This window comes from Equus quagga, chromosome 4 (assembly GCF_021613505.1).
Source record: "Equus quagga isolate Etosha38 chromosome 4, UCLA_HA_Equagga_1.0, whole genome shotgun sequence".
Taxonomy (NCBI): domain Eukaryota; kingdom Metazoa; phylum Chordata; class Mammalia; order Perissodactyla; family Equidae; genus Equus; species Equus quagga.
The window spans coordinates 135627987-135655757 of NC_060270.1; the positions used below are offsets into that span (position 1 = coordinate 135627987).

The 27771-nt window shown below is 45.5% G+C and overlaps 1 protein-coding gene across 9 annotated transcripts in view; it reads left to right on the top strand.

Moving 5' to 3' along the window:
• Positions 1-19895, top strand: part of SPATS2L (spermatogenesis associated serine rich 2 like) — a 165567-nt gene extending 145672 nt beyond the window's left edge. For all 9 annotated transcript variants that reach the window (XM_046658652.1, XM_046658646.1, XM_046658651.1 and 6 more), the window contains 5 exons: positions 4543-4601; positions 10539-10648; positions 13148-13250; positions 16084-16301; positions 19002-19895. In XM_046658652.1, coding sequence (XP_046514608.1) covers positions 4543-4601; positions 10539-10648; positions 13148-13250; positions 16084-16301; positions 19002-19400 — 889 coding nt within the window. In that variant the 3' untranslated portion in view covers positions 19401-19895. The remainder of the gene's footprint in view (positions 1-4542; positions 4602-10538; positions 10649-13147; positions 13251-16083; positions 16302-19001) is intronic.
• The last annotated feature ends 7876 nt before the right edge of the window (positions 19896-27771 follow it).

The window sequence follows — 27771 nt, forward strand, 5'->3', positions numbered from 1 at the left end:
CCATGTCTGGTACCTCCGTCCCAGAGTTTTGCCCTGTCCTTATCTAGCCTGCAGAGTTGCCTTCCAGCAGGCAGCACATCAGTGTCTGTCTCTGTCCTCATCCCTCTAAGAAGCTTCAGTAGGACTTGTAAATGGCACTGATGGAATTCCTCCTGCAGCTGGCTGTGACACCGGCCCTGGGGCATTTGGGAGGGTTTAGCCGCGGTTCCTCTTTGACCCGCGCTTTGGTCTGGCTCTCAGCCTGTCATGATGCTGGCTCCTTGCTGTCTGACAGCCTGCCGGGGGACAGGCTGGCCTCCACTGCTTCACCCTCCTCACTGTCCGCGTCCACTTCCCACGGTCTTCCCTCCCATAAGCCTGCTGCCCTGGAGGCAGGACCCCAGAAAGCCCTCCGGGGCACCTCAGTGAGATTCTTGAGGGCCATTTGGGGCTGCCTCCAGCCGGCACCAGCTCCTGGTTCGAGTTCCCTTCCTCAGGTCTGAGCAGGCCCTGACTCAGCAGACTCCTTGGTGCGCCTTTACGCACAGGGGCATTGAAAGCAGGCCCACACCACAGTGCTCGAACGACTGCAGCGCTCGAGGCCTGTCTTCTGTTGAAATACCCGGAGGAATGGAAGGACGGTTGATGCCAGCTTCCCAGGACTTTTCCGCATCCTCAAGTGGGCATTCAGCAGAGTAATAATTTATTGTGTAACTTTCCTTCCTCCTGTTTTAGCCCAGAAGGCCTGAACTAACTGTTGTGTGGATACCCAGCTTTGTTTAATATGCGTTAGACCTGGGGATGTGTATTACACCCCGAAATGTCCATCTTGTAAACCCTCCAGGCACATTATTATGTTAACCAATTTAATCAAGAAAAATTTTACCTTGATCTTGGTAAAGAGTTTAGCAAAGGTCCCTTCTTACACCATCCCCCCCACCCAACACACACACAGGCTGCAGCATTCCCAGCCTGCAGGGTCTGTGACCTTGTTTGGGGACTGAGGGGCTGGGGGACCCCCACTGCAGCCAGCTCCTCTCCCACCCACTGGAAGTCTCAGACTCCCGAGCTCGTATCCTGTGCAGGTCGTGTTTGCTTGTGTACATCGCGTGCTCTCCAAGCCTGGAGACACTAATTAGAAGCCTTCCAATTGACTGAGGGCTGAGGCAGCCTCATTTCTCTCCCCTCCGTCTGTTGTTTTGCTGTTTCCCCAGTCAGTTCGGCTCCTCGCCTCTCACCTTCTTCCTCTCAGTTCTCCCACAAAGAATGCAGGCTCCACAGGGATGGCAGGAATCCTTGTTTTTGATCCACAGCTGTATCCCAGCCCCAGCACCCTTGCCTGGCACGTGGCAGGCACTCAGCAAACATTTGTCCAATGGAGGACTGTTGCGTCAGTCTCCCCATTTCTAGAGCTCTCTGTGGCATATTCCTGTACAGCCGTCCCAAACCTGTGCAGCCCACTCACTCCACTGGTGAAGAGAGTGGAGCACGAGTTACCTGCAAGTCTCACATGACCTGGAGCCCATGTGGCAATCGGAGTCTCCAGCCCCTCGAGTTCCAAAGCAGCTGTCCTGGACTCCTGTTCCAGGTCCCCTGGAAGGCCACAGCCCTCTCTCAGATTTGTGCCGGGGCTGGGGGAAGGGGTGGGGATTAACATCCTCGCGCTCCCTCTGCCCTCTGGCTGTGGCCTCTTCTGTCTGTTCAGCCTTGCCCTCACCCAAACGTGAAACCCAGCTGCCTCCTCAGTGTCTGTGCACGCACACCTGCGCACGTTCAGAGCACGCCCACCAAGTGGAGTGAGGATCTGGACGTCCCCAGCAAGGCTCCCAAACCACGCCTCCCGGCGCACACCCTGCAGTAGTGTCTCAGCCCCCTGGCTCCCGGCAGCTCTTCTGCCCACCCCACTGCTGGTGATCTCTCCCCGGCTCTTCACCCCACACAGCGCCCAGCCTTCTTGCTGGCTCTTCTCTCTCCCTCTTCTTGCCTTCCTGTCTGTAGGGGACAAAAATTCAAAACATTGTCCCAGGCAGAGTAGCTTAACCACGGTGCTGTAATTTGAGCTCCCGACCCCCATCTCTAGGTTCTCACCTTCTCTCCTAACAGCTTATCCAGTAGCCTTGGTTCCCTAAACTAACACAGAACTGTCCCCTCTAAGAGGGTTGTTGAACACAAAAACGAAAAATCGCTTGGCCTCTGTTGTGGCTACATTGTGAACTTGACAGAGAAGCTAAATATACCTCCTAGTCACAGGGGCACAGGCCTATTGACTTAGCCCAGCATCTCATGCAATTAGCAAATATATGCTGGTTTATTAATAGATGGTCTCTGGAAAGAAACGTGAGAAGCTGGTAAGAGCGCAGGCCTCCAGGGAGGGGCACTGAGTGAGCTGGGACAGAGATGGGATAAAGACTTCCTTCCCATCAGGCACCTTTCTGTATTTCCTAGATTTAAAACACATTGACATCATACCTGTATAATGTCAATAAATAAGGTACAGGTGTCCTGATGTGCTGGTTACACCAAAGTGATCATGTCCCGTGACCTTAAGCCATATGCGCCATGGGGACAGCTGATGTCCACGCTTGGTGGATTGGGCTTCAAGCCCAGCAGCGGAGACTTTGCTGTCCACTGTCCACGTCGGTTCTTCCCACGAGGACTTCCTGGCTGGAAAGAGCTGAACTCCTCAGCACACAGTCCCTTCCTCTCCAAGTGTTTACATCACGTCATCTGCATGCGGAGCCCCAAACTCCTATAGACGTAGCCCAGGAACCACTCCTGACCTTGACAAATATTACAAAATGTTTCCTCTTAAGAGGAAATAAGTTTTCAACACACTCTGAACTTTAAAAGTACATCTGATGGAGAAAAAAAAGTACGTCTGCTGGAGCAATGCGAGCAGTACTGAGGGAGACAGCTGCAGGGGAAGAGGCGCATCCCGCGCGAGCTCATGGCTAAACCACGCAAACAGCAAAATCTCACTGGTTACTTATGGAAGATTCTAAGGAACCAACTATGACTTTGAAAACTTTCCAGTTTTCAGTATAAAAAGAGAGAGCCGAGCCTTTATCCTGCCTCACCTAAACTGTACTCCAAGGTAACCCAAATAGTTGATAAGGGAAAGCTTCTCTTTATGGAAGATTTCCAGTAAATAAATGAAGAAGGAATCATTTTGAATTTGAATATCCCCTTTTTTCAAACCCTGTTGATCTAGGCAACGATCATTAGTGGCTGCTAAGACCATACAAAATAGATTCCTTTGCATTGCCCATGACTTTGTTATGAGATGTAGAAATTTGAATACATTCAGGTTTGATTTTTTTTCGGGAGGAATATTTATAAGTGTGTTGTCTGCTGGTGGAACTAACAAAGTATTGCTCCTGAAATAAAAAGCAAATCTGAATCTAACCAAATGTCTCCATCTCCTAACAAATTTACACAAAACATAAGAGAATGTGTTAAGTAACACCATAGAGATGCAGTCAGCAAAATTCAGACCTGGGACAACTCCACAGGGTGAACAAACTGCTTCAACGAATGAATTGCAAAGGAGAGAAAAAGAGATGGAAGGGAATCTATAGATTAAAACAGATATAAGAGACATTCAAGCAATTGCAACAAACGGGCCTTACTTAAATCCTGGTTCAAACAAACTATTAAAAAAAAGTTTGGGACAGTTAGAGAAATTGAAGACAGAGTAGATATCTGATAACATTACATTATCGTTAATGTTTTTAGGTATTGTAGTATACAGACATATTCTCCAAAAGTCCTTACCTTTTAGAGACATACATTGAAATATCTGTGGTTGAAATGAAAATAAAGAAACATCTGACTTTTATGCTTATATAGAATAAAATGCTGTGAAAGGAGATATAAGGATTTCTGATGATGTGCTACTTCTGGGAGGGAAATGAGGAGTCAGGATGGGGGAGAAATGCACTTTTGGATGGATAATTATTTACTTTATGCAGGTAATAGCTTTTCAAAGGACTAACCAAAAAATAAATGTAATGGAAAAAAGTTAATCTGAACCTTGAAATGCTTCTTTGGGGAATGAGAAGGCACAGACTCGTATGATAGAGCTTGTGGATCGAGGACCCAGAGCCAATTTCTCCGAGCAGGTCCCAGGACCACCTGCATCAGAACTGAGCCCACCTCCCTCCCTCCCAGCACAGAGGCCTTTGAGAACTGCAGGCCTTGACACCCTGAGTGGCAGCTTCTCAAGAACTTATTATATTGTTTTGGAACTTTAGAATTCATAGGGCAAAAATATTCCCAAATTTAAATTCAAAGCAGCACAATTCTGAAAGTCTGAAAAGGCTTTTTTTTTAGATTTGCTGACAGTGATTTAATCAGCAGATGTCACTATGTAATACTTGGGAGCATCCCTTCCACGTGGCCTCGTTTTTGGAAAGGCAGAGTGTGCTGCTGGCATTCTAACATAGAAATATTTATGGTAATTTTGTATTTTGTTTAATGACAATAACTTTTCTTTTACTTCCAGTGTTTATTGAAAGCTTATCTTTGATTAAGCCTTCTTTGTTTTTGTTTTGTTTCCCCCAGCATCATTGACAAAGAAGTTTCATTAATGGCAGAAATGGATAAAGTTAAAGAAGAAGCCAGTAAGTAGACACGTGGTAGTTTGATCAGGGGCCTCCCAGTCGGAAACAATCCACAGATCAGACTGACGGTGACCCGGTTTCGGGGGGTCCTCACATTCACCCTGAAATCCTGGCGTATGAGCTCTGTAACCTTAGGCAAGTCACTGAGCCCCTGCAAACTGAGTAACCTCATGTGGCAGAAGGACAGGGCAGCAGTGCCCACCCAGCCCATGCCGGGACAGCCGCCCAGCAAATGGCAGGTGTCAACTGGGTTATTTCAAGTCCACAGGGACTTTTGTGCAGACACAGGACCACTTCAGTTTAATTGGGTTTCAAATGACACTGAATTTAGTATTAAATTTTAAAACATCAGTTTTTAAGCCTTCACAACTTACAAATCTTACTATACTGCTTATACAACCCTTTCCACTTGTTTTTTCTTAGGTGCAACTAACTCGATTTTAACAAATTCAATTCCCCTAAAAACTGAGTCCCATTTGAAATGTACTCAAGTTCCCCTCAATATTTTGAATTACATTTATAAATTTAATCTATCTGATTTTTTTCGGGCACTTCAGATGCCTGACAAGGCAGACTCACAAACTTAATGGGCAAAGTATGCCAAGCTTTTAAGCGACTGTTCGAAGATTAATAATTAAAACTCCGAGATGTGCTAAATGAAATTTCCTTCAAACACTGCAGTTCTGTTTACAGGCTTAGTCAAGTTCACTGACACTTGCCAACTTAACACCTCAAAAGAAAATCAATTACATGTTTTATGTTGAAATCACAAGTGTGATTGCCCAAGGTGCCGAATACTCTGTTTAAATAATGAGTATACTCAGATGGTCTTGACCAATGAAACACTTTCCTAAATTTAACACAAAAGATTGGTACTCTGGGTTTGATTGGTTTTATCATCTTTCGACTTATTTCTAATCCTTTCCACTGTTGTAAAGCTCCTCCACAGCTAGCAGGGCAGGTCTGCCACCCCAAGCAGGCTGAGGTTCGTGGGTTGGAAATTTCAGCAGAGACAAGATGGCTCAGCCAGACTCAACGCCAGGCCCTGGTGGGCAGGCTGAGCCCCCCCACTACCGAATCAGTCGGCTGTGTTCACGGGAACCCTAAGACCCTACTTTTCAGCTGGGATTTAGTTTTATGATCCTTATCTCCTGGGCGTTTTAAATTCTTCATCCTCACCCAAATTTTATCTGGTGAATGAGATAAATGGCAGTCTGCCCCCCAAACCAGCTTGCAGCTAAATTCCTTCACCTTTGACTGCAGTGCCTTTCTTTTTACCAGAATGAAGGCTCAGACCAGGTTCTTCACTCTTTTTCTATTTCTCTTGCCTGGCCCATGGCCATGATTCAATAGTCACTTTATGGAAAATAGCTATCATTGGTTTTGTTACACAATTTTTCTAAATAATTGTAAATAACATTTTAGAATCTAAAATACAGCAGGTTTTATTAAATAAAACTAAGTGTGATCCAAGGTTAAGCTGTGGAATATTAGGTAGTTACGCAATCCCTTTGATTGTGAAATTACTTTATTCTTAAGAAATTTGTTGATTTCTGTAAAAGTAGATTACCACATGGCTTGGGATTTTCCATTTCTCAGGTTTACCCTATTTTTTCTTTTTCGTTTCATGTCCTATTGATAAAAACGATAACAGCCAAACGGACACAAATGTTTCTCTGGCCCCAAAATATAAAGTTCCTAGCATATCACTTTCTAAGAGGTTTACAAAAGGCCTCAGATTTTCAGATTTCACATGCTCATTCTTCCTTCTTGGGATAATAATATTACGGGCCAAGCCTGTGGAATTTGGAGCATCTCTGGATAGCATCTTGTTTTTAAGACAATCAATAAGCATGTACTTCATGCTTCCTCCTCGCTCTGCACTGCTGGGCACTGGGATAAACAGCACAGCATGGGGCCATCACTCGTGGAGCGTCCCGCCTAGCTGGAACGGCTAGACTGGCTGACAAGCTTCACCCAGCTTCAGGAACTGGCGCTGCAGCTCCTGGGTTCAGAACCACCCAGAGCCCTGGGGAGCCAGTTCGCATGCATTAAAGGCAAGCAGAACCGAGTTCAAATCGAAGTTCCACCCATTTACTGGCTGTGTGACCCTGAGCCATTTTATTAACTTCTCAAGTCTCAGGTTACTTATCAGAAAAGGGAAAATAAGAATAGGTTCTATCTCAAACAGTTATTGTAAAAATAAAAGGAGAAAATACGTGGCAGGTGCTCAGCCCAGTGCTGACACACTGTGTGTGCCAAAAGGGAAAGGCGCTTATTAGTAAAGAAGTTAGTCCAGCCCCCTCAGAGGGGTTCTGTGGCATCTCTCAGGTGACTTGCTGTGTCAGCTCTGTGTCTTCTCCACAGATGGAAGGAACCATTGAATTTCCCCCACTAAGAACTGAACTGTCTTTACAACCACCATCTTAAGCTTGCTCATCTATGGTCTCAAGAGCATTTTCCACATTTCCCATTTCCTGCACATGTTATAAACCATATTCCCTCAATTATAACATAAGCTCCTCTGTCCCTCATGGTACCTAACACAATGCTGAGAAGACTGTAGGTACTTCCTAATATTTGTTAAATGAATGATTGTAACTGCTTCAGTGTTTATGGGCTATGGGATCCAATATTAGTAATTGCAAAAGAAGTGTATTCTAGATGAATACATCTCATTTTATTAATGATATTTGTAGTTAGCATTTTTGAGTGTACTGTACTAAACACTTCACATAGCCTATTTCATGTGTGCGTGACTGTCACACTCCACAGATGAAGCAGCTCGGCGTGCAGTAGTGCACGGCCTCACACCTCGTCTGCAAACCCTGGGAACTGAAGGCCTACAGAGGCTTCTTCGTGGAGTGTCAAATTTACTAGAGACATGGGAAGAGAACATTACTTTATATTAACAGGAACACAGACATATTATGAAGTAAAATGCAAAATTCGCAAGAGCTTTTAAGGCATAAAAAGGATTTCAAAGAATCTTTGTGCTTGAAAACCTACTTCTGCCCCGGCTTCTGGCCCCCCAGGGGTTCGGGTGCACCCTCTGCTAAGGAGTATTACTTGAAAAGCCCTAAAATCTTCCATGGTTCAAGCAATAAGAACAAGCTTCCAATGTGTTCTAGAAACTTGAAGGAATATATAAATCCCATTGAGAAAAGGATGTCAGCGTTCCAGATACTGTTTATAAAAGTACCTAAATAATATTAATCACGTCCTGAATGCAGTGAAAATCTAAAGCTGTGTGGAACTGTCTCCCTCTACAGATTTCCACAAGGATGGCGTTTTCGAAACATACTTACGGTTCTATTTTAAATTCTAGGATCTGATCTGGTTTTGTTTTTCTTTTTGTTTCTGTGATTGATGTTTTTGAGGTGAAAATATTGCCCCCTCCAAAGAATATTGGCTTTAGATCTCAAGTTTTAAGGCTTTTTCATAATGAAAGGCTTTGAAATGTTAATGAGACTATATGTAAAACTCATGGCAACACTTGCTGATGCAAAGTATTCATTTCCATGCACATTTGCATGAGTGTAAACTCAGATTTATTGGTGATCTTGCACCTGCATTCCTATTTTAGAGCCCATTTATATCTATTTCTAAAAAATCTTTTGTTTGGTGTGAATGCCCAAGTTCTAGTTAATCAAAAAGAGCGATTACCCCTAATTGCCACCAGTCCCACAGATGATCTATTAAGAAAAGTCAGACCTGTTTAATGGTGCCATCACTCAAGGTCTGCTGACCTTTTATCTCTGCCCATCAAGTCTGGGCCTTCCGAATTTCTTTTTTATCTTTGCAAGAGGAGAGTACCTCATTTCAGTGTCTTGCTCAAGATCATAGTCTCAACCTTACGTTGAATTATAATGGCAAACAAAAAAATAATCAATCAAAGGTATGAGTCCCAGACGTTCTTAAGTGGCCCCTGTAGAAAAGGAACTTCCATCCTTCTTTGCGTATTCCTTTTCAGTATTGGACTGATTCACTCCTTCAGGCCTTCACTCAGGTCATATATTGGGCACCAACTGTGAACCAGGCCCGAGGTGTCGTGGACACAAACAACTACATGTACAGTGTCTGCTGTGATCGGAGATGCCGACAGGGGCCAGGCAGGAAACAGTAATGAGCCGAGCAGAGCAGGGCGTGACCATGGCACACTGGGCACCATGCTCTATCTGAAAAGGGGAACAACTCCTCAGTTCTAGCCAACTGTTGCCACGTGGAAATGCTGCCAACTGTGGCCAGAACGTCAATCTTTTAAGAGAAGCCAGAAATCCAGCTTTCAAATAGAATCTCCTCATTTTCAAATGTAGGCAATTAATTCGTAAAAGTAACGTGTGGAGCAAATAAAACATATGTACTCTGCAGCCGAAAGTGACAGTGGGCCACCTTTTTGTGACCTCTGATCTGACTGGGTAACTGGGACATCATTCGGTAATACAGTGTCCTATGTTCAGACAGGAATTCCTTTTACTCCCATCATGGGGACAAGTTTTTCACCAGCTCCTCTGTATTCTGCAAGACCGCCAGGCCCAGGTCAGTCAGCCTCTGCCCAGCTACATGGTATTGTAAATGGGAGGTAGGGAAGTCTTGGTAAATAATCCAAGCAGGATCAGCATCATTTGGCAGATAATTAGGCTTTAAAAGTTACAGATTACTTATTGTATTGACATCTCAAATTGGTCAGCATAAAAAGATGACATTTCTCAGTCTGTCTAAAGAATGGTTTATGGTTTGTAGAAATCTTAACTCTTGATTGCTTCTGAACTTCCTTTGGGGTTTTTGGGGTGACTGTTTTGACATTTATAAATTAAGAACTCTTAAAATCAGAAGTCACATTGTTTGGCTCTGCATGTGTGCTGTGAATCTGGTCTAATGAAGCAGCTGACCCTTGTTCAACCCAGAATGGAATATGAATTCGACACGATATCCTCTTAGTTAGATAGACATCTCTTTTCTTATAACTCAAAATGTTTGTCCAAAAGAAATGAGGGCTATTCATGTGTGATTGAATTAAAGAACCACAAGTCTATCTATTGGAAGATCAAACTTCACATTTAAATCTCACCTGATGTGTTTATATGCATTGCTTTTGAGCTCCATGATCTTTTGGGAAATACACACGCACATGCACAAATTAACCTGTGGGCAACTACATCTCCTTGAACCTTTGGTTCATGTGACAGATGTGTGAAATGTGGAGCCAGAGAGCTCCCATGTGTCCTCTCTGCATGCGCAGATGCTAAAGAGTCCACATGAATCCAGTTCAAGCAGGCTGTCACTCACCCTTGAAATGTTTCATTGGGGACACTTATAACAAAGACAAGACTCTCTGGTCTGTAACTTCTCTCTGGTTGCAGGATGGAAACATATCTGCAGAGTATCAAAAGCACAGACATTTTTAGCTCACAGAAAGCTAATACGGTAAACTTTTTATGTCCTATTCCAATAACACAGCTAGTTGCCGTAAGTGAACATGTGTTAAAGTTCAGAGGTCTGATGCTGTTAGAATTTCGTAGTACAGCACATACAGAAGATGGGTTTGCTTAATGGACTCCTATCTTTGCAATGCATTCAGAGAGGATTTTAATAAGTGTCTTTTTTTGGAGCTAGCTGTTCTGAGTAATGCACAAATTTAAAAGTCTAAATGAAGTAAGTGAGATCAGATGCCAGTGAGGAAAATGAAGAAGATTGTGGGTGTTCGGTGAATCAGAAAGGATGTGTTTGGTTTGGGGATTGGTGGATAAGGACATCCAGAAATGGGTGGTTGGTAATGAGCACCAAGGGCAAAGCCACCTCGGTGACGAACTCAGAACACAAAGCCATGGCCCGGCAAAGCCATCAGTCTGTGGAGGGAGCACTGATCCCAGAAATTAGGTCATTGAGTATGCTCAAATCGCTGGCCCTAACGTATTATTCCTTCTTATTTGGCAGTGGAAATCCTGACTGCTCGTCAGAAGAAAGCAGAAGAACTGAAGAGGCTTACCGATCTAGCCAGCCAGATGGCAGAGATGCAGCTGGCCGAACTCAGGGCAGAAATTAAGGTCAGTTCTAAAACATCACAGCCTGGACCCTGAGCCAGAGATCTGATCCTCATTATGTTTGTTTTGCATCCATAGAGTGCTGCTCTCTGAGGCTCTAATGTCATACACCCAGCTCTGTTTCACAAAGTTGGACTAGAGCATACAGGAGGGGGAAGGGCCATCTAGACACTCTGTTGAAGCATACTGCCATTCAAAGGGGTATGTTAATGCAGGGGAGAGGTACAAGCTATTTTCTTAGTGGAGACTGACCTAAATAAAATGCAGTCAACTGTGAATTATAGCTGGGATGGGGATATTCTTTTCACCATACGTAATTTATGTGTATGACTATAAACACACACGTGAACACACACTAAGTGTGAACTTAGTGTAAGTGAAGATTTTACAGAATGGACAATATGTGGAGCCTGCTTTCCTACATCCTTTCCTAGCTTAGTTGCCCTTTTATTAAGAATACCACCCACAAATATGTATTTATTAGATTTCTTCAGTTGCAAGCAACAGAAATTGAGCCTGGCCAACCTCAAGAACAAGTAGACTTTGAAAGAATCTGAGTGTAGCTCACCAAAGCCGAGTGTGATCTGAAGACTCCCGGCTGCGATGAGGCAGAAACCCAGGCAGTCGCCAGGTAACATAGGCAGTCATTACCAGACACTCTCCAGGGCACTGTCAGAGGCAGTGACCACCAGGCAGCTTGAGCCTTTGTGCCACCCCACTTGATTTAAATCCTAAAGAGAGATTCTGCTACACCTCCACTTGGGTCACATCCACCACTTGGCCAAGAGAGGTCTTGATTGACAGACCCACCAAGACCCTGGAGCTTCGAAACTGCACGGGGTGCAGTTACCAGAAAGGCAAAAACAAGTCTCTACAACAAACTGGGCAGTTAGAGTTTACAAGTTTCCCCCTTATCCTCCTCTTTATCCCCAGTATACTAAACACGTCACACATGCACGTGCACTCCAGCTTCTGAACCACTTCTTTCTTGGGATCCAGAGTACTTTGAAGACACAGTTGCTGCCAGCTTTATAAGTAGGATTGCCTGCTCATCTAGTCATAAAACTGGCTGGATATGGTAGAAAGTGGCAAGTGACTTTTCAGTCACCTCCGTCCTGGTTAGGCATGAAAAGGAGCCCTATGGGGACAAGGACCCCTCTGAGGGTACTGAGAAGCTCCAGAGGTCTTTCCTTTCTCACCTTCTCTTCTGGACTGTGTTGCCTCCCACCCGGTCAATTGCCATGGCCTCTTAACTAGCCTTTCTGCCTCCAGTGCCTCCCTCCAGCCTGCTCATCCACCCTCAGACCAGAGTTATATCCCCAGAGCAGATCTGGTCTCCCCCAATATGGTCCACCCTTCCCCTCGGAATAAAATCCACACTGGACTCCAGTGTATATATCTCAACTTGCATCTTCCCCTTGTTAGAACAGCAGGTGAGGAATATGGAGTTGCCAGCTTCCTGGTCTGTTGAAATCTACTTATCTGCCAAGTTTCATTTCTGCCCATCATAATCCCACTCAACATAAAATAGTTAATAACACAGGCTTTGGGGTGAAAGAGTCTAGATCTTGCAACCTTAGATAAATTACATATTTTCTTAGATTCCTAGAACCTTGATTTCCCCTCTGTAAATTAGAGATAATAATAGTAGTGACTTCATATTAACGTGATCAGATGAAAATGAGATTATCTGTTAAGAATTTGGCCTATGTCTGGTAGGGGTTCAATAGTTTTTTCTAATGTTCTAGCTCAAACGCTTCCGCTTACATAACTCTTTCCTATCCCCTCAGTAGGAAATAATTTTCCTCTTTTATAATCCTAATGCACCGACTGCATTCTACCTTCTGTTGTATTTAGTGGTATGCGTTTGCCTTGCCATGTGCTGAACTCCCTGGTAAACTCAAGGAGGGACTGAGTCATATTTACTTCTCTGTTTCTCACTCTGTCATCTACACGTAGATCTTAACTTTAAACGAATTGAAAAATAATCTCTTTCCCACTTCTTTTAACAGCACTTGAAATTCTACCATTCAAGATAATGTTTTCTAGATACTAAGCTTTTGGGACTTCTTGGTTCTCTATTAAAATAGAGATGGATGTCTAGGAATGATGACATGTTTGCTCTTGAGGGTTAATACCATTGGCCAAATTAGGAAGACCCTGCTGGAATGCAACCCGGAAAGTTGCAGCAGACTGTGAAGCGTTAGAACGAGGGCGAGGGATGCTAAAGTTAAAGAGATGAGTGCAGACACACGATTTGACTGTATCACAGCCCAGGCAGGGGAAAGACAGGACCCCCACATATTCTAGAACAAGAAGTTGATCATGCTCCAGGCAGGTCAGGACCAAGCCTGGGTTAATGGAGCCTCACACTGACCGAGCTGGCATGATTCCCCAGCTGGTTCACACCGTCAGAGGAGCGGAGAGCAGAGTGAATGGATCTGCAGTGTGCCTTGATCATTTCTGTAATTGTGGGGCTCCTGTGTTCTTTCTTTCCTCCAGCACTTTGTCAGCGAGCGTAAATATGACGAAGAGCTCGGGAAGGCTGCCCGATTCTCCTGTGACATTGAACAGCTAAAGGCCCAAATCATGCTCTGCGGAGAAAGTGAGTTTTGCATACTTGCTAAATAGCTCTGTGTGAGTCTGCTTGGTGCCGTTTGGCGTATATGGGAAATGTCAGGTATGCGGTCCCCCTGGAGCGCTGAAGTGAAGTCTAAAGAGATTTAATAATCTGAGATCATGACACAAGTCACTAGAAATGTCATGATTTGAACTTAGAGTCTTCAAATGCCACTGCCCATCAGTAAATCCCCAGGATTTATTAAGCGGAACGGAACAGGTCAACTAGTTTCTATCTTCTGCAAACTTTTCTTAAGCACTGCCAGATAAACTGCCTCTCTGATTTCAAATAGCTTGCTTCTGCAGAGCCCTGTTCACTGAGAGGGAGTCTTCCTGAGAATTCTGGGAACAGTTGGCTGTTGTTTTGAAGGGCCCAGCTGTTGTGTGTGCTGCTCGGCAGCGCCCGGAGCCTCTCCCTTGGCTCTCTGTGCTGAGTGACGTCTGCAGACAATAAGAGACTTCACTCGCCCAGCCGCTTTCATCTTGTTCACTATTAAGCCTTAATTAGAGCAGCTAAAGTACAACAGAGTTGGCTGATACTTTCCCCCCACTCCAGCGCACCCCCAGGGGAGGTGGGAATGAGCATGAAAATGGCTTTCAGGACAGCCACAAGGAGGAAAAACTGGGGAGGGCCCTGGGATATCCACAGCCTCCAATAGTCAGCTGAAAAATTGAGATTTGGGTGCACTTTTTTCTCAAAGTAGAAGTTGTTTTTATTTTTCTGAGTATAAAAAAAATATAAGTGTGGCATTAAGTTTGCACGCTCCACTTCAGCGGCCTGGAATTCGTGGGTTCGGATCCCCAGCATGGACATCCATACCACTCATCAAGCCATGCTGTGGTGGCATCCCACACACAAAATAGAGGAAGATTGGCACAGATGTTAGCTCAGGGACAGTCTTCCTCACACACACTCACCCACACGCATGCACAAATATATATATATATAAGCTTGATCTAAAAATTACAGAACTATATTAAATAGAACATGACATTACTTTTGTGTATCCTTTACACTTTTTACACACATATAATCTACTCTGTAAATTATGTATTATAGTACATATTATAATTTACTATCCGTCCTACATACACATATAGTAATATAATTTGCTTTTATCATTTCACAATATTTGGTAGACATTTTTCCACGTCAATATATTTAACCAATAATTTATTTAAACATAATTGAGATAACCAGTCCCCTGATTGTGGACATTTAGTTGTTTCCAGTACCATTTCAATAACACTGCTGTGAGCATCCTCCTTGACATATCTTAGGCAATTTACCTGATTTTCTGACTGCTTTTCTTATAAATTATCTCTTTTCTGTACGCCACCTCCCTTATGAAAGTCTATCCATTTGCCATTCTCCACGCCCAGCTTTGGCCCTATCTCTAAGAAAGCACAGCCTGGTTCACAGCTAGAAACTTAACTGCCCATCCAGTTTCCACTTCAGCCTGATGATGAGTGAGACCCTGATGCCCAGTGACTGTCACCGGTCTGAGGGGGGTGGGCATGCAGCTCCACCTGCTTTCCTCCAGAGCACTTCCAGAGCCATCTAGTGGGAGGAACCATCCCTTACTAAACTCCGAGTGTCCCCCATGAAAGACAGCTTCCCTGTGGGAGACAAGAGTCCTTAAAAGGCCCCTTTCTTCTCAGCTTTGTTGAGAGCCCACAGCTCCTGAACCAACAATAGTGGTCAGAAGTAATGACCCCCATGACACTGAGTCTAGTGAGCACAGGAGACACTGAAGTCCCTGGTCATGTTGGACAGCCCCAAGATGCTGTCACACCTTCCATATAAAACAAAGGGACTAGAGACACATCCCTGTGCTTCCTATTTCTAATGTTGTGTGATCCCTCCTAGTCGCCCCCAATCCTCTGGAAGAGCCCTAGGATTAAGTCTGATCCAACACACGTAGCAGAGAAAATTGCTTTTAAAGATGGGTGACAATTTTAAGATTCTTGCTGTCCGGCGTGGCAGTCAAATTCCAGTGAACCTTTATCCTTGAATTGATGCCCTCCGGCCCCAACTCAGCATGATCACCTAGAAATCATCCCATCCGAAACCACCCTTTCAAGCCCAGCGGGAATGAGATAATAAACGTGGAGCAGACCTGCCTGAGTCGTGGGGTCTGTCTAATGAACCCGCGCTGACTTCAGCATCACGGGAATCAGTGCAGATTTGCGGTGGGGCTGTAGAAACGGGGTTGATAAAAGGCCGGATATTGTAGCTCTGATGGAATATAGAAGAGGCTTTTGAGCATCTCTTGCGTTGGCAGGCTGGCCCCACCATCAGGGCATATGGACGACCCAGGTGACAAGATTCCTAACTCCCAGCGTCACCCACGCCGTGCTCTCAGAACCTAGTGGCTCCCGGGCCACGTGTCCACGCACCTCCCGGTCTTTGTCTCTGCAGTCCCGCCTGGTATGGGCTCTGACAAGGGCAGCAAGCACGGGGCTGGTCAGGGCACCCCAGAGCAGAGTGCATTGTGGACAGGACCGAGGGGGCTTCCAGATTTTATCATCCCCCTGCCCTTGGTGGCTCTGGACCTAGGGAATCACCTTACTGTTGCTCAGGTGTGTTTTATTTCCTACAAACGTCTCCCGACTTGGATGATGATGCTGTAATCAAAGTCACAGAGGAACGTTGGTGGTTTCCAGGTGCCAAGGGACCCTTTCAAACGACAACTTTCAAAAAACCCTTTCCTTGATGGTTTTCTGAGGCTCCTGCCGATGTCTCCGTCTCCCCGTGGGTTTCAGAGGCAGCGGGGCTGGCGGCACAGCCCGCAACGCCTGGCGCTTTCTCGTTGCAGTTACGCATCCAAAGAACAGCTACTCCTCGCGGACGCCCTGCAGCTCCCTGCTGCCGCTGCTGAGCGCGCACGCCGCCGCCGGCAGGCAGGGCAGCTTCGCCCGGAAGCCGTCCGGTCACGGCAAGCCCTCCGAGGGTAAAGCGCCAAACCCCAAACTGGCGAGCAGTCTTCCCAGCCCCGCCGACTCCTCCCACCAGGCCGTGCCGGCTCACAAGCAGGTAAGCGGCTGGGGAGGGCCTCGCTGCCCTCAGGGGCCCTGCACACCCTGCTGCTCGGCCGGCAGGGGAAAACCACTCGCTTGCAGAGGAGGGAAAGAGCACGACGTGCTGGACGCTGAGCCACCCGGCGTCACACCCCGGCTCTCCCATCCCAGCAGCACGGCCTGGCCCCACGGGGCTCCCTGGCCCACCCTGCCCGCGTTTCACGGCGGAGGGTGTCACGGACATGCGGAGGAAGTGGCATTCTCCACTCCTGACGGCGGAGTCCGCCTGCATGAGAGCGCTCTTCTCGTGACCTTGAGTGGCCCCATTCAGGTCTTCCCCGGGTGAAGGGGACGCACAGATGTGGGAACAAGATTCAGAACCTGGCCACTGACACTTAGTGAGAGGATCTCTGGCGTTTGTTTTTTAAGAGCACTTAGTTCCCACTTATGTCTACTTTACCAATAAGAGGCCAAAGTTAGTTCAAGCTTCTCTCTCTTCTCTTGGGCTTTCAGTAAAGAGAATAATCTCAAAATGACTATCGCTTCTTATCTACCATGACCCCTGAAAGAGAAGTCTTCCTTCTCTCCTCCTTCTCCACTGGCTCCTTGCGCAGCGGTTTCCCCCTCCTCGTTAGAGAATGAACAGACGTGGGATTTGATGACGCAGAAGTTGGGTGTGCCATAAAGACCCCTCTCATGATCTCCGAGAGAGGGCCCCAATGAAGAGACTGTTTTGTAATCATTCCAGAAAGCCGGTGGTCTAAGTGCCCTGTTGGCTTCTGTGGTCTTCATTTTTCAGAATTCTCATTAATGACCCGGACAGGCATCTCGCTGGCCCCAGATGTCCTCATGAACTTTGAAATAGCACTTTGACAGGAGCATTTCATATATTCCTAGATTGAAGATCATAATAAATCCATTTTTACTTGTCGTCTAAATACATCTTCACAGCTTTTGTTCTTTGCTCCTTGTTAAATCCCATACTAAAATTAAGTCTAAAATTTAGTCTGAGTTTCCCTTTCACAAATTTCTTTAAAAACAAAGGCGGCCAGACTAAATGCTATCCACCTAGAGACTTTTTCGGCTCACCGTTTGTCATTTTCAGCAAAGCCTTTTAGGCGATGGCTTGTTTAGGTTGAAACATACTTAGGGATCTAAGCCAGATCCCATAGACCCAGGCAGGGGGCCCTTGTGCTGGGCCGGGTGCTTTGGAGCCATCCTCCTGGCCTTCCCCCAGCCACGGCCCTCCCCAGAGACTGGAGCAAGACTGAGGAGATGTGACTACCCAGAATCTGCACTCTCCCTTCTGGAAAGCGCTCCAATACTCCAGATCCTGAAATTCTGTTCCCACACGGCCCCAAGCCTACTCTCGGGGGTTGTGGGGGCCACTTCCCTGGATACATCATGTTGACAGCAGACCATACCGCCAGTTTGCACAACCCTAGGTCCAGAGGGTGTTCGTTTGTGGGAGTGGGGACGAAGCTTAGCTATGCCTGCTGAAGTGTCCACGTTCATGTGTGCCAAGCCCCCTCACAATGTGGGTGGAGCCAGAGGCAGTGCTCTAGCATATGGTGCATGGGCCTGCCTTTGCACTCCTGCGCTGAGCCCCAAATTAGCAGGGGTGGGTGTGCCCTAAACCTATCCCAGCCAGTCACAACGCACAAATTAAGAACTTTGTATGTTTGTAACTCATAAAATTACACATTTTGATAATAGAGGTTTGATTTTCAGTAAAAGTCTGTGTTCATGTAACAACCTGTTTATGACTCTTATCAGGAGACAGTATGAAATGGGAATGGCTCCACCATTTTCAGACTGTAGGCCTTGGGCAAATCCTTTAAATTCGTCATCTTCATCTATAAAATGAAGCACGTAATAGCAACTCTCTTAAAGGGTGATGGCGCTGAGGAATGAGGTGGTACCTTGCTTGGTGCCCAGCACACTGTGAGCGCTCAGTAAGTGCTGGCTACTGTTGACCTCAGGGAGCTCAGAAGCCCTCCCTCCTACAGGGACGCACAGGCTAACCTGTTGCTTCCTTTCTTCTCGTCCATTTATGTTCTTAGTGACTGATTTGTTGAAGGTTGATAATTTTTCAATACAATGCTTCAGAGTTTGTTGGCTGAGAACAGCAAAAAGTTGAGAAGAGGAGCTAGGTACCTCTATGAAAATACACATTACCTCTACATCCCACTAAGATGTGCCAGCTGCACTCGTCCCTGTGTTTACCCAGGACAGCATTTCTGAACTATGATATTTGTTTTGAAATAAAATAGAAAAACTGCTTTAGAGAAGAACAATTACAAACAGATCATTTTCCTCATACATCCATTGAGAATTCATAGTCTATACAGAATGTCCCAGAAATTTTCATAGTAGACAAATCATCATTGCCCAGCCTCTGTGTTACATTTCATTCTGTTCTATTTTAAGCTCACTTTATGGGTTTTATTTGGCCTGCTTCTTGGATTGCCTGTCATCTACTGCTATAACCTCTCTTTCAACATCAGTAATTTTCTTGGAGTTCCATTTACAAGACAGTCCGCTTTTCTTTTAAGCTTGAGGATTTTAGCAGCTTGACCTCATTTGCATGTTGTCTTATTCTTCTGGGGTGTAAAACAGCTTACCTGTGGCTTAGAGATTTGGTTTCCCTAATGTCTAGCGATGTTGTCTGTGGTTCATTGGTGTCTAACACCTATCTGTTTTCTTCTTTTGGTAGAATGGGTCTTCTAGCCAAAGACGAAGATTTAATCCACAGTATCATAACAACAGGCTAAATGGGTCTGCCAAGCCACAGGGCAGTGGCAATGAAGCAGATCCGATGGCGAAGGGCAACAACCGCCATGAACACAGAAGACAGCCGCACAACGGCTTCCGTCCCAAAAACAAAGGCGGCAGCAACAAAAACCAAGAGGCCCCCTTGGGGACAAAGACCCCCGAGGCCCCAGCCCATTCGGAAAAGCCCCGGCGAAGGCAGCACGCTGCAGACAACTCGGAGGCCAGGCCTTTCCGGGGTAACGTGGCTAGGGTTTCACAGTGCAATCTCTGCCCCACGAGAATAGAAGTTGCCACAGATGCCGCGGTTCTCTCCGTCCCAGCTGTGACGTTGGTGGCCTGAGCTAGGAGAGAAAAAAGAGTTTTCACTCAGTTTTGGTTCCCTGCCCGAGGTGCTGACCCAACTTGCTGCCAAAAGAGAGTCAATCAGAGTATACAAACCCTGTATGGTTGTGTCATCCTCTCTTAATCATTTTTACTAATTCTGATAATCAGCTCTAGCTTGCTTCATAACTTTCATGGCTTTGCTTGATCTGTTGACGCTTTTTCTCATCCAGACATTGCAGCATTTTAGCCAGGCAGTATTTACTCATTTGTTAGGAAAATCAAGATGTGGCTAAAGGTCAGAGGCTCAGTAGCAACCGATGTTGTAGCAGTGATGTCAGTCCATTGATCGTCCTTAGAGTTAATGTTGAAAACCAGTTCTTATTGATCAGACAAACATGATCTGCTGAAGACACATGCGCTTTTGTAGAATTTAACATCTGGTGTTTTTCTGAAAAAAATATATATACATATATTGCTTTATTTGAAACAAATTAAAATATGCTGCATTTGACACCTGACTCGTTTTTTTATTGATAGGCCCACTTATTATTAAACTGTGTACTGTGTAGTACTTTCAAGAAAACTTTAGAGACCAGAGGTTGTGGCACAGAGCTCTGTACAATACTGTTTCTCTTGGGACAAGTGTCCTTTCAGAAAAAATAATGTCTCACAATGGCCCCTGCCAGTACATTACATACATATAGATGGATATGCTCCCCCATCTTCTTAGACACCACGTGGTAGTTTGGAACCCTTCATGTAAGTGACATAAACCTCAGCTCAGCCTAGTGGAAACAATAAAGAGAATTTATTGGTTTGGTGACTGAAAAGTCCAGCCTCAAAGTCTGCCTTGGGTCCAGTTTGATCAGGGCTGCAGCTCCTTTCTCTTGATTATCTCAGTTCGCCCTTCCTCCTTGGGCTGACAGTGTATTCAGAATGGTGGCAAATGGCTACCTCGCTCCTAAGATTCAAGTCCGTCCCCCACCCTGTCCAGAAGAAAAGAGAAGCTCTCCAGGCAGTATCCACGCGGAGCAAGTAGCTTTCTCAGAAGTCTCTGCTAGGACCCTGCGTATCATTGGCCCAGATTGCCGGTACGCTTGTCCCTACACCAACCATCAGAGCAGGGGAGGGAGCAGCAAATGAGATGAACGAATTAGATAGACTAATCCGAGCCGAGCCCCGTCCTGGAGCTGGGGTGTGGCCAGCTCCCCAGAAGCACCGGGCTGTGTGGTGAAGGGCGACTGATGCCTCAGGAAGGGAGAATGGATCTGGAGTCAAACTCAAGAAGCCCCGAGTCCCGTGTCTTTGACAGCAGGACTGCTCACTTTGAGCACTGCTTCCATCCAGCTTCCATGTGTCCTCCGATTTGTCGGCCTCTTTCAAGTGGAAATGCTTGTTTTCAGCTCAACATTAACAAGTTTTCTGGCTGCCTGGGTTCCGCGGTTCCCTTCCTTCTCTTCTGCAGAGCAGCCCTGCGCGGCTGAGTCTGCACGTCATGCAGGCAGCGGTGCTTCTCTTGCCAAGTGCAGGAGGATGTTTGCTGTCTCTGTAGAGAGCTCCTGAGGTCTCTGGGTGTCCCCAGAGACTTAATAGGAATTTTCAATGTTAAGTCACACTCTGGAAGGAAGGAAGAGTTGTTCATTCAAATAAGATAAATGTTCAGGACTGCAATCCGTTTACTCCATCTGAAGCCCTGAATTTATATTTCACAAGACAGAAAGACTTCGCACAAATTTTGTGTAGCAAGATTTGGCTCGACACTAAAAAATGTCAGCTTCTATGTGACAGCTTTAAAGATGAATCAAATAATTCTTGCGACAGAAAAACAATGGGTTTTCCAGGTCGGGGTGCACCTGCCCTGTCAGGGCTGGACCCAACCACTCAGCCTTGGCTCGCTCGCCCACATTGCTGTCGGGGTTAAGACAGCTCACATTCCTGAGCACATAGCAAACGCTCCCAGGTCACCGAAAAGAAGCAGAAAAGAAGGCTAAAAACTGTTTAGACCTGATCATGTTTTCTCCTAGATTTTGCCTTTCTTGTAGACCCTGAGCATTTGAGCCTTCACCACTTTGCATGTTTGAAACAGTCACTTCAATATTGTAGTGCCAGTGTCAGGCCATTTAAGTCCTGTATTACATACCTTCCTCTGTTCAGGTGGAGCTGCTGGCATGACCCGAGAGATGGGTCATAGTCTGCCATTCTTTCAGAATGTTTTAAACGCCTTTAAAAATCCACGGACTTCAAGCACTCTGATCTCTCTACTTAACGCACAATAGCCAGAAGAATAGATTCTTCTCTCTCAAACATTGTCTGGTAGGGGTTAAAACATTTTAACACGCATGAAGATTGAATAACTTCAAAACTCACATACCTTGTACCACCAAGACCCCATCTGTGAAATTTAAACCTCCCTATTGGGTTCCCAATTACATTCCAAATTTACATTTCATTTCAGGATCCTACATCCTCCAGCTCTGTCCTTTTGAGCCTATCCTAGGGGTGCTGAATGCAGCAAGGCACGGAAAATTAAACACACATCAGTACAAAATTCATCCTCAGTAGAGGCTGTACAGGAGTTTGGGGGAAGAAACTAGAAATACAACACATCCAATTTAAAGCTCAGTTCAAAAGCAGTTCAATTCTGCTGGCATCAGAAAAAGAGATTCCAAGGAAATATTCTTAGGGAAGCAACATCAAATGAGGTTAATAGGAAAAGTTGCCAGACCAAAAGCCACCTGCAGAGTTTTGCCAGAGTAAGAGATTTAGGATTTCTGACTCTCTAAAAGCTTAGGTCTGAGCTGCAATCTTGACTTAACTACGAGAAGAGGGAATCTAGGGGGCCGCCCCGTGGCCGAGTGGGTAAGTTCATGCGCTCCACTTCGCTGGCCCAGGCTTTCGCCAGTTGGGATCCTGGGCACGGACATGGCACCACTCGTCAGGCCACGTTGAGGCAGCGTCGCATGTGCCACAACTAGAAGGACTCACAACTAAAATATACAACTGTGTACTGGGGAGATTTGGGGAGAAAAAGAAAAAAAGGTTTGGCAAGAGTTGTTAGCTCAGGTGCCAATCTTAAAAAGAAAAAAAAAAAAGAGGGAACCTAGGGCCTCGACAGTTCTTTTCCCAGGGCACCTAGCAGGTGGGGGAGACGACAGAGATTGCAACTACACGGGGGGGGGGGGGGGGGGGGGGGGGCGGCAGATATGCCTAAATTCAACTCCACCTCTGACTAAGCTTCCTCTCTCCCTCCATCCCACCCTTTTGACAGTCTCTCCTTCCCTGCCTGTTTAGAGTGCCCTCTTAGAGTGTCTAGAGACTGGGAGTTTTCACTTCTCAACAGACATTATAGTGACAGCATCCATGAAATATGTAATGGCCCCTTTTCTACCCCACTAAAATTCAGGCACAGGGGGGCCAGGACTCCGGTTGCCTCCAGGTACCAAAACATGAAGCAAAGGAGAAAGAACCAGTCACTTGACCCGTATTTCCTAAGCAAACTATAAAATAGCAAAAGACAAAAATCATCCTCCTTATCAAAATAATTCAGCTGGCTAACATATGGCTCCAGCGCTTTCCTGAAGGTACTGAGTCGTGTTAACTGCTTGAATTTGGTCAGAAAAAATATGAAGAGTTGCTAAGTCCCAGGGATTCTCCTGCTACCTCAGAATTTGAAGCACAGTTTGAATACTATTCACTGAAAGCTATCACAAGGGATTTCTTTCATCCTTTTTTTCTTTTTTTTCCAACAAGCCTTTATAAATCCTGAGGAAGTTTTCTGTCTATTCTAGTTTCAAAGAACCAGGTCCCCAGTCCTTGGAGGCAGATAGCCGAAACCAGTGTTTAACCTCACTATGGCAGCCCCTCACGCAAAGGCATCTAGTCTGGATCTGGCCATCTGGGGACGCACAGTGTGGTTCTTCTCACACAGGGTCCCACAAGTCACTTTTGACCACTGATTTTCAGAAGCCCCCGTGTTTGTGAACTCTGCTTCTTCCCACGGCTCAGAGGCTCTATTTCTGCTACCACTAAGTTCAAGTTTCACAGGAGAAATTACGGCACAGAGTTTTTAGAGAATAAAGAAATTCTAAAGCAAATTTATTTACCCGAGAAAGTATGTAAATTTCTGGCATGAAAAAAATGTATTTCAGATCCATGACTGCAAGAACGACCAAGGAATTTCTACAGAAAATAAATATAAAAAGCGCTTCCTGTCAAAAACAGAAAACTGCCCTGTTTTTAGCTTCGGTGCTTAAGTTTGAATTAGATTTACCTATTCCTAGCCTTTCGAAAGAACACACATTCTGTAAGTTAGCGTCATTGTGTAACAAGCTGGCCAATAACATCATTGCCCCTCTGCCAATGCCGGGCACACAGCAGGTGCTCAATAAATACAAGGATGAGAGAGCAGGTACAAAAGAGTAGTCAACTCCAACACCCGTAGAAAAGTTCTGGAGTCTAAATGGCTTGTGAAAATAAGCCCGTCAGTCAGTTCCAGAGCAGATAGGAAGACAGCGGAGCAGCTCAAGCTCTGACCCTGCTGGCAGCCAGCCAGTCTGGATTCCCATCCAGGCCCCACCACCTCCTGGCCGTGTAAACTTGGACACATCTCTAAAGACCTCATTATCTCCATTTCTCCAGGGGTAAATGGGGCTAGTAATAATACCTAACTTGCAGGGTTGTAGGAAGGATTAAATAAGGTAAGATTTGCCAAGCACTTGGAATGATGCCTGGCACTTTGTATGGGTCAGGTTCCAATCAGGAGACAGTCACCACAGAGTGAATGGGGAAGCTTTATGTATATCTATAAATTTACAGATATATATGAAGTCATAATTAGTCACATGGGATTAGCTATCAAAGAAGACAGGAATAGCAGATCCAAGGACATGTACCACTAGAGCTGAAGCAGAATGCCCAAGGAAGGAACAAGTTTGGGAGAGCTGCCCACTCCCACCCACGCTGCCCCCAAGGCTGAGATTCTGACTGGAGGGATATGGGTGGTGTGGCTCTGGCCAACTAGAGGCCAAGAAGCTGACTGAGGCGCTGGCAAGCCAGAAGCCACCCACGGAGCACTGGAGAACCAGGAGTTGTGCTCTGAGGAGCTGCCAATTCAGCAGGGGTCCACCTGCAGGGGTGCCACTCAACTCACTAGGAATCCCGCTGGGGCACCAGCAAAACTCACTAGGAAGCTGCCTACAGGGGTGATGTTGAATTACCTGGGGAGCCAGCAGGGGGACCCACAGGACTCGAAGCTGCCGCTGAAACTCCCTGGGGTTGAGGGCCTCTGGGGGTCCCACACGCCAACCAAGCACTGCAGGAGCAAGAACACAGGGACACACACTGAACCAGGAAAAAGCCCCTTCCTCCTGCAGTGTCCCTCCAGTGACAACGCCAGCTGGCTAAAGAGAAATGCGCACAGGCTCCAGCTCCAGGATCACAAGCAGAGTAGTGAAGAGTAGATTTGGAACCAAGAGGCAAATACTTGATTACTGGCATACCTTTAGCACTGCAAGAGTATTCGATAAATAAAGAAGAGCTATGCAGCCTACAGAAGACTCTGAGTCCTGTCTAGCTCCTCTCTGGAAATGGAGTGGCAAACTCCTATAAGACAAGACCTAACAGTACTTAAAGGCCCGGACTTAAGGAAGATGATGTGCATGGGAATCCTGCCACTGCTTTGTTCTAGCTGCTAGGCAGCTAACGAAACCCCTCTGTGCCTCAGTTTCCCCATCTATAAAACTAGAATAATAATAATACACCTACATCATAGGGTTGGTGTATTAAATAAGTTAATGCATAAAGGGCTTAGAAGAATACATCTTAGTTTTTATTAGGTAGTTGCTTGGTCAGAATAGCCAACAAAAATGTTTCCAATATTATACCACAACCACAAGTGTAAGTAGGAGCTAATAGGATAGATTTTTTAATTGGCAAGCCTGAGATAGCTTTCCTTGGGTATCATCCTCCCCCTCGATTCCCACAGCTCCACTCCTGCCTGTGATTGACAGCCTACTCATCCTCAGCCCCCAATTAGGAGAGGCAATTATTTTGCTCAGGTTAAGTCATCCAACTACAGCAATGGTTCTCAACCGGGGGTAATTGATTTTGTGCCCACCCTCCACCCCCAGGAGACACTTGGAAAAGTCTGGAGACATTTTGATTGTCACCACTGGGGCAGGGGGTGCTGGCCTGGAATGCTGCTCAACATCCATCAGTTCACAGTGCAGTCGCCCACAGTAAAGAATCACCTAGTCCAAAATGTCAAAAGTGTCACTGTTGAAAAACCCTGAACTGGAGGGTACAGGGATTTGGAGAAAAGGAACAGAGACAGAGCAGATGAGCAAGGACACATTACGTTGCCTTGTTCCTCCAGCCACACTGGGACCTTGATTCGCTCAGGCTAGGCTACCAAATCCGGACTGTCTGACCCAAAACCAGAGTCTAAATCTACAATTTCTGATGTCCTTGGGCTGTGCATGTCATCCACAGAGAAGCTGAGTTCCCACACGTTCCAAACCAAAATATTAGAGAATGAATTCTTGAAAGAGCTGCTATTGAAACAGAATGTCCAAAATTTTAAGAAATCCTAGCAGAAGGAACCAACATTTGCCTTTTTCCAACTTTAGCAAATATACTACCTTTTTCTTTCTGTAACATGCTCTCAGTTTAAAACAAGTTTTTCTTCTAAGCTTCAGGCCCCCAAATTCATTCTGTAGCTGAGCAAAATTTTATTAAGGCAATCAGGGCTTTAGGGTCTAAAAGAAGGAAATGAAAAGTATGAGAGGCAACATTATAGAATGAAAAGTTGTTAACAAGTGGGGTAGAATCCTGACTGGCAGTTCCTGTGACATTCTGTTTATCTCAGCCACAGCCCACATCAGGAACCATCCAGCTAGCAAATAGGAAATGTCTATGGGCTGTCTGAGCAACACATGTGAACAAAGAAAACTTAGCTTTTCTGTAACAATGCCAACCATGTGTTTCTCATGGGGCTGCCAGCACTCTAAGTGAAAATGGCCCCTTTGAGGCTGCACCACCAACCAAATTCCATGAATATGAAATTCTGAAAGCAGCTGGAAACCAATTTTTTTTTCTGTTAGCTATTCATGATGTTTCCTTTTTTGGCTGTACTACACGCTTGAAATCCTGCATACTAACTACAGCCCTCAGCAAAGAATCACTCATCCGCTCTTCTTCCTCTGATGGAGGAATCAGCAACTTGTTGACAGTTTTCAAGGGAGAAAATATGGGAAATCACAGTATTTTCCACAATTAAAAAGTTCCTAGTTAACTTTCGAATACATGTATGGAAATCATTTGAAAATACTTTTCATTTGCTATAGGAGCAGCTCTTTCCCTTATTTTATGAGTTCACACTTCCTACTTAGTATCTGACCATCCTCCTACCACACGTCAATTAAAGCTGTTCACAGGGACGGCAGGTATGAGGCGCTCCTTTATAAGGCAGCCTCATGTTCATATACACGTTAGCATTCTTCCCTTGACACACAATTTACTACCACAAGTCTTTGTGCACATTCCAAATGCTATTTAAATCAAAATTTTCTAGAAACAATTTCTCAGGAATAGCCAAATATGCTTATATGTTAATTCCTTCTTTAAAAATCAAGGTATAGCCAGATAATAATTATACTGTCTTTAACCATAGACTGGAACGTGAGTCAACAATTTTTTCAATGTTAGAACTTGCTAAAGAATCAATAGGATTCAGTCTGTGAATGGAAAAGAAATCGCATCAGCAATTCTGGCAGGAGCGCTAAGGCAGGAGGGGTGAGGCCAGACTGCGGCTTTCACTTCTCACAAGTCAGGCAGCATCGGCCAGACCTCTCTGGGACCTCGTGACCCAGGCCTCCGAATTACTTAAAACAACTTGACAAGTTATATAACTTATGGTCATTACCAATGGTAATTGTGGTCATTAGCAATAATCACTGTACTAAGGCACTGCCACTAGCACCTCCTTTGTTCTGACAATATAAACTCTGCAAGGTCAGAAATCAGTTTCCACACCCCGTGAAGATCGCCACCAGATACATTTTCCAAAATAACCGGGGTGCGAAGGGCTGCCCTAACTTCAGAAATTTACTGAAGGCCTGCTATGTACCAGGCATTGCAGGTACAGAGGCGACAGTCCCTCTCTAGTAGGAGACAGACATATAATCCAGTACTTTAATAGCTTCCTGCCCTAAAATTTACATATTCAACAAATTCACACTTTTATGCCTACTTCCTCCCTCTAGTTTTCCCTCGTCAGTGATGCCCCGTCATTCTGCAGAAATCAGATTATGGGGCTGTGTGTGTGTGTGTGTGTGTGTGTGTGTGTGTGTGTGTGCTGGGGCCGGGGTGGGGCCATTATTGTACAGCCT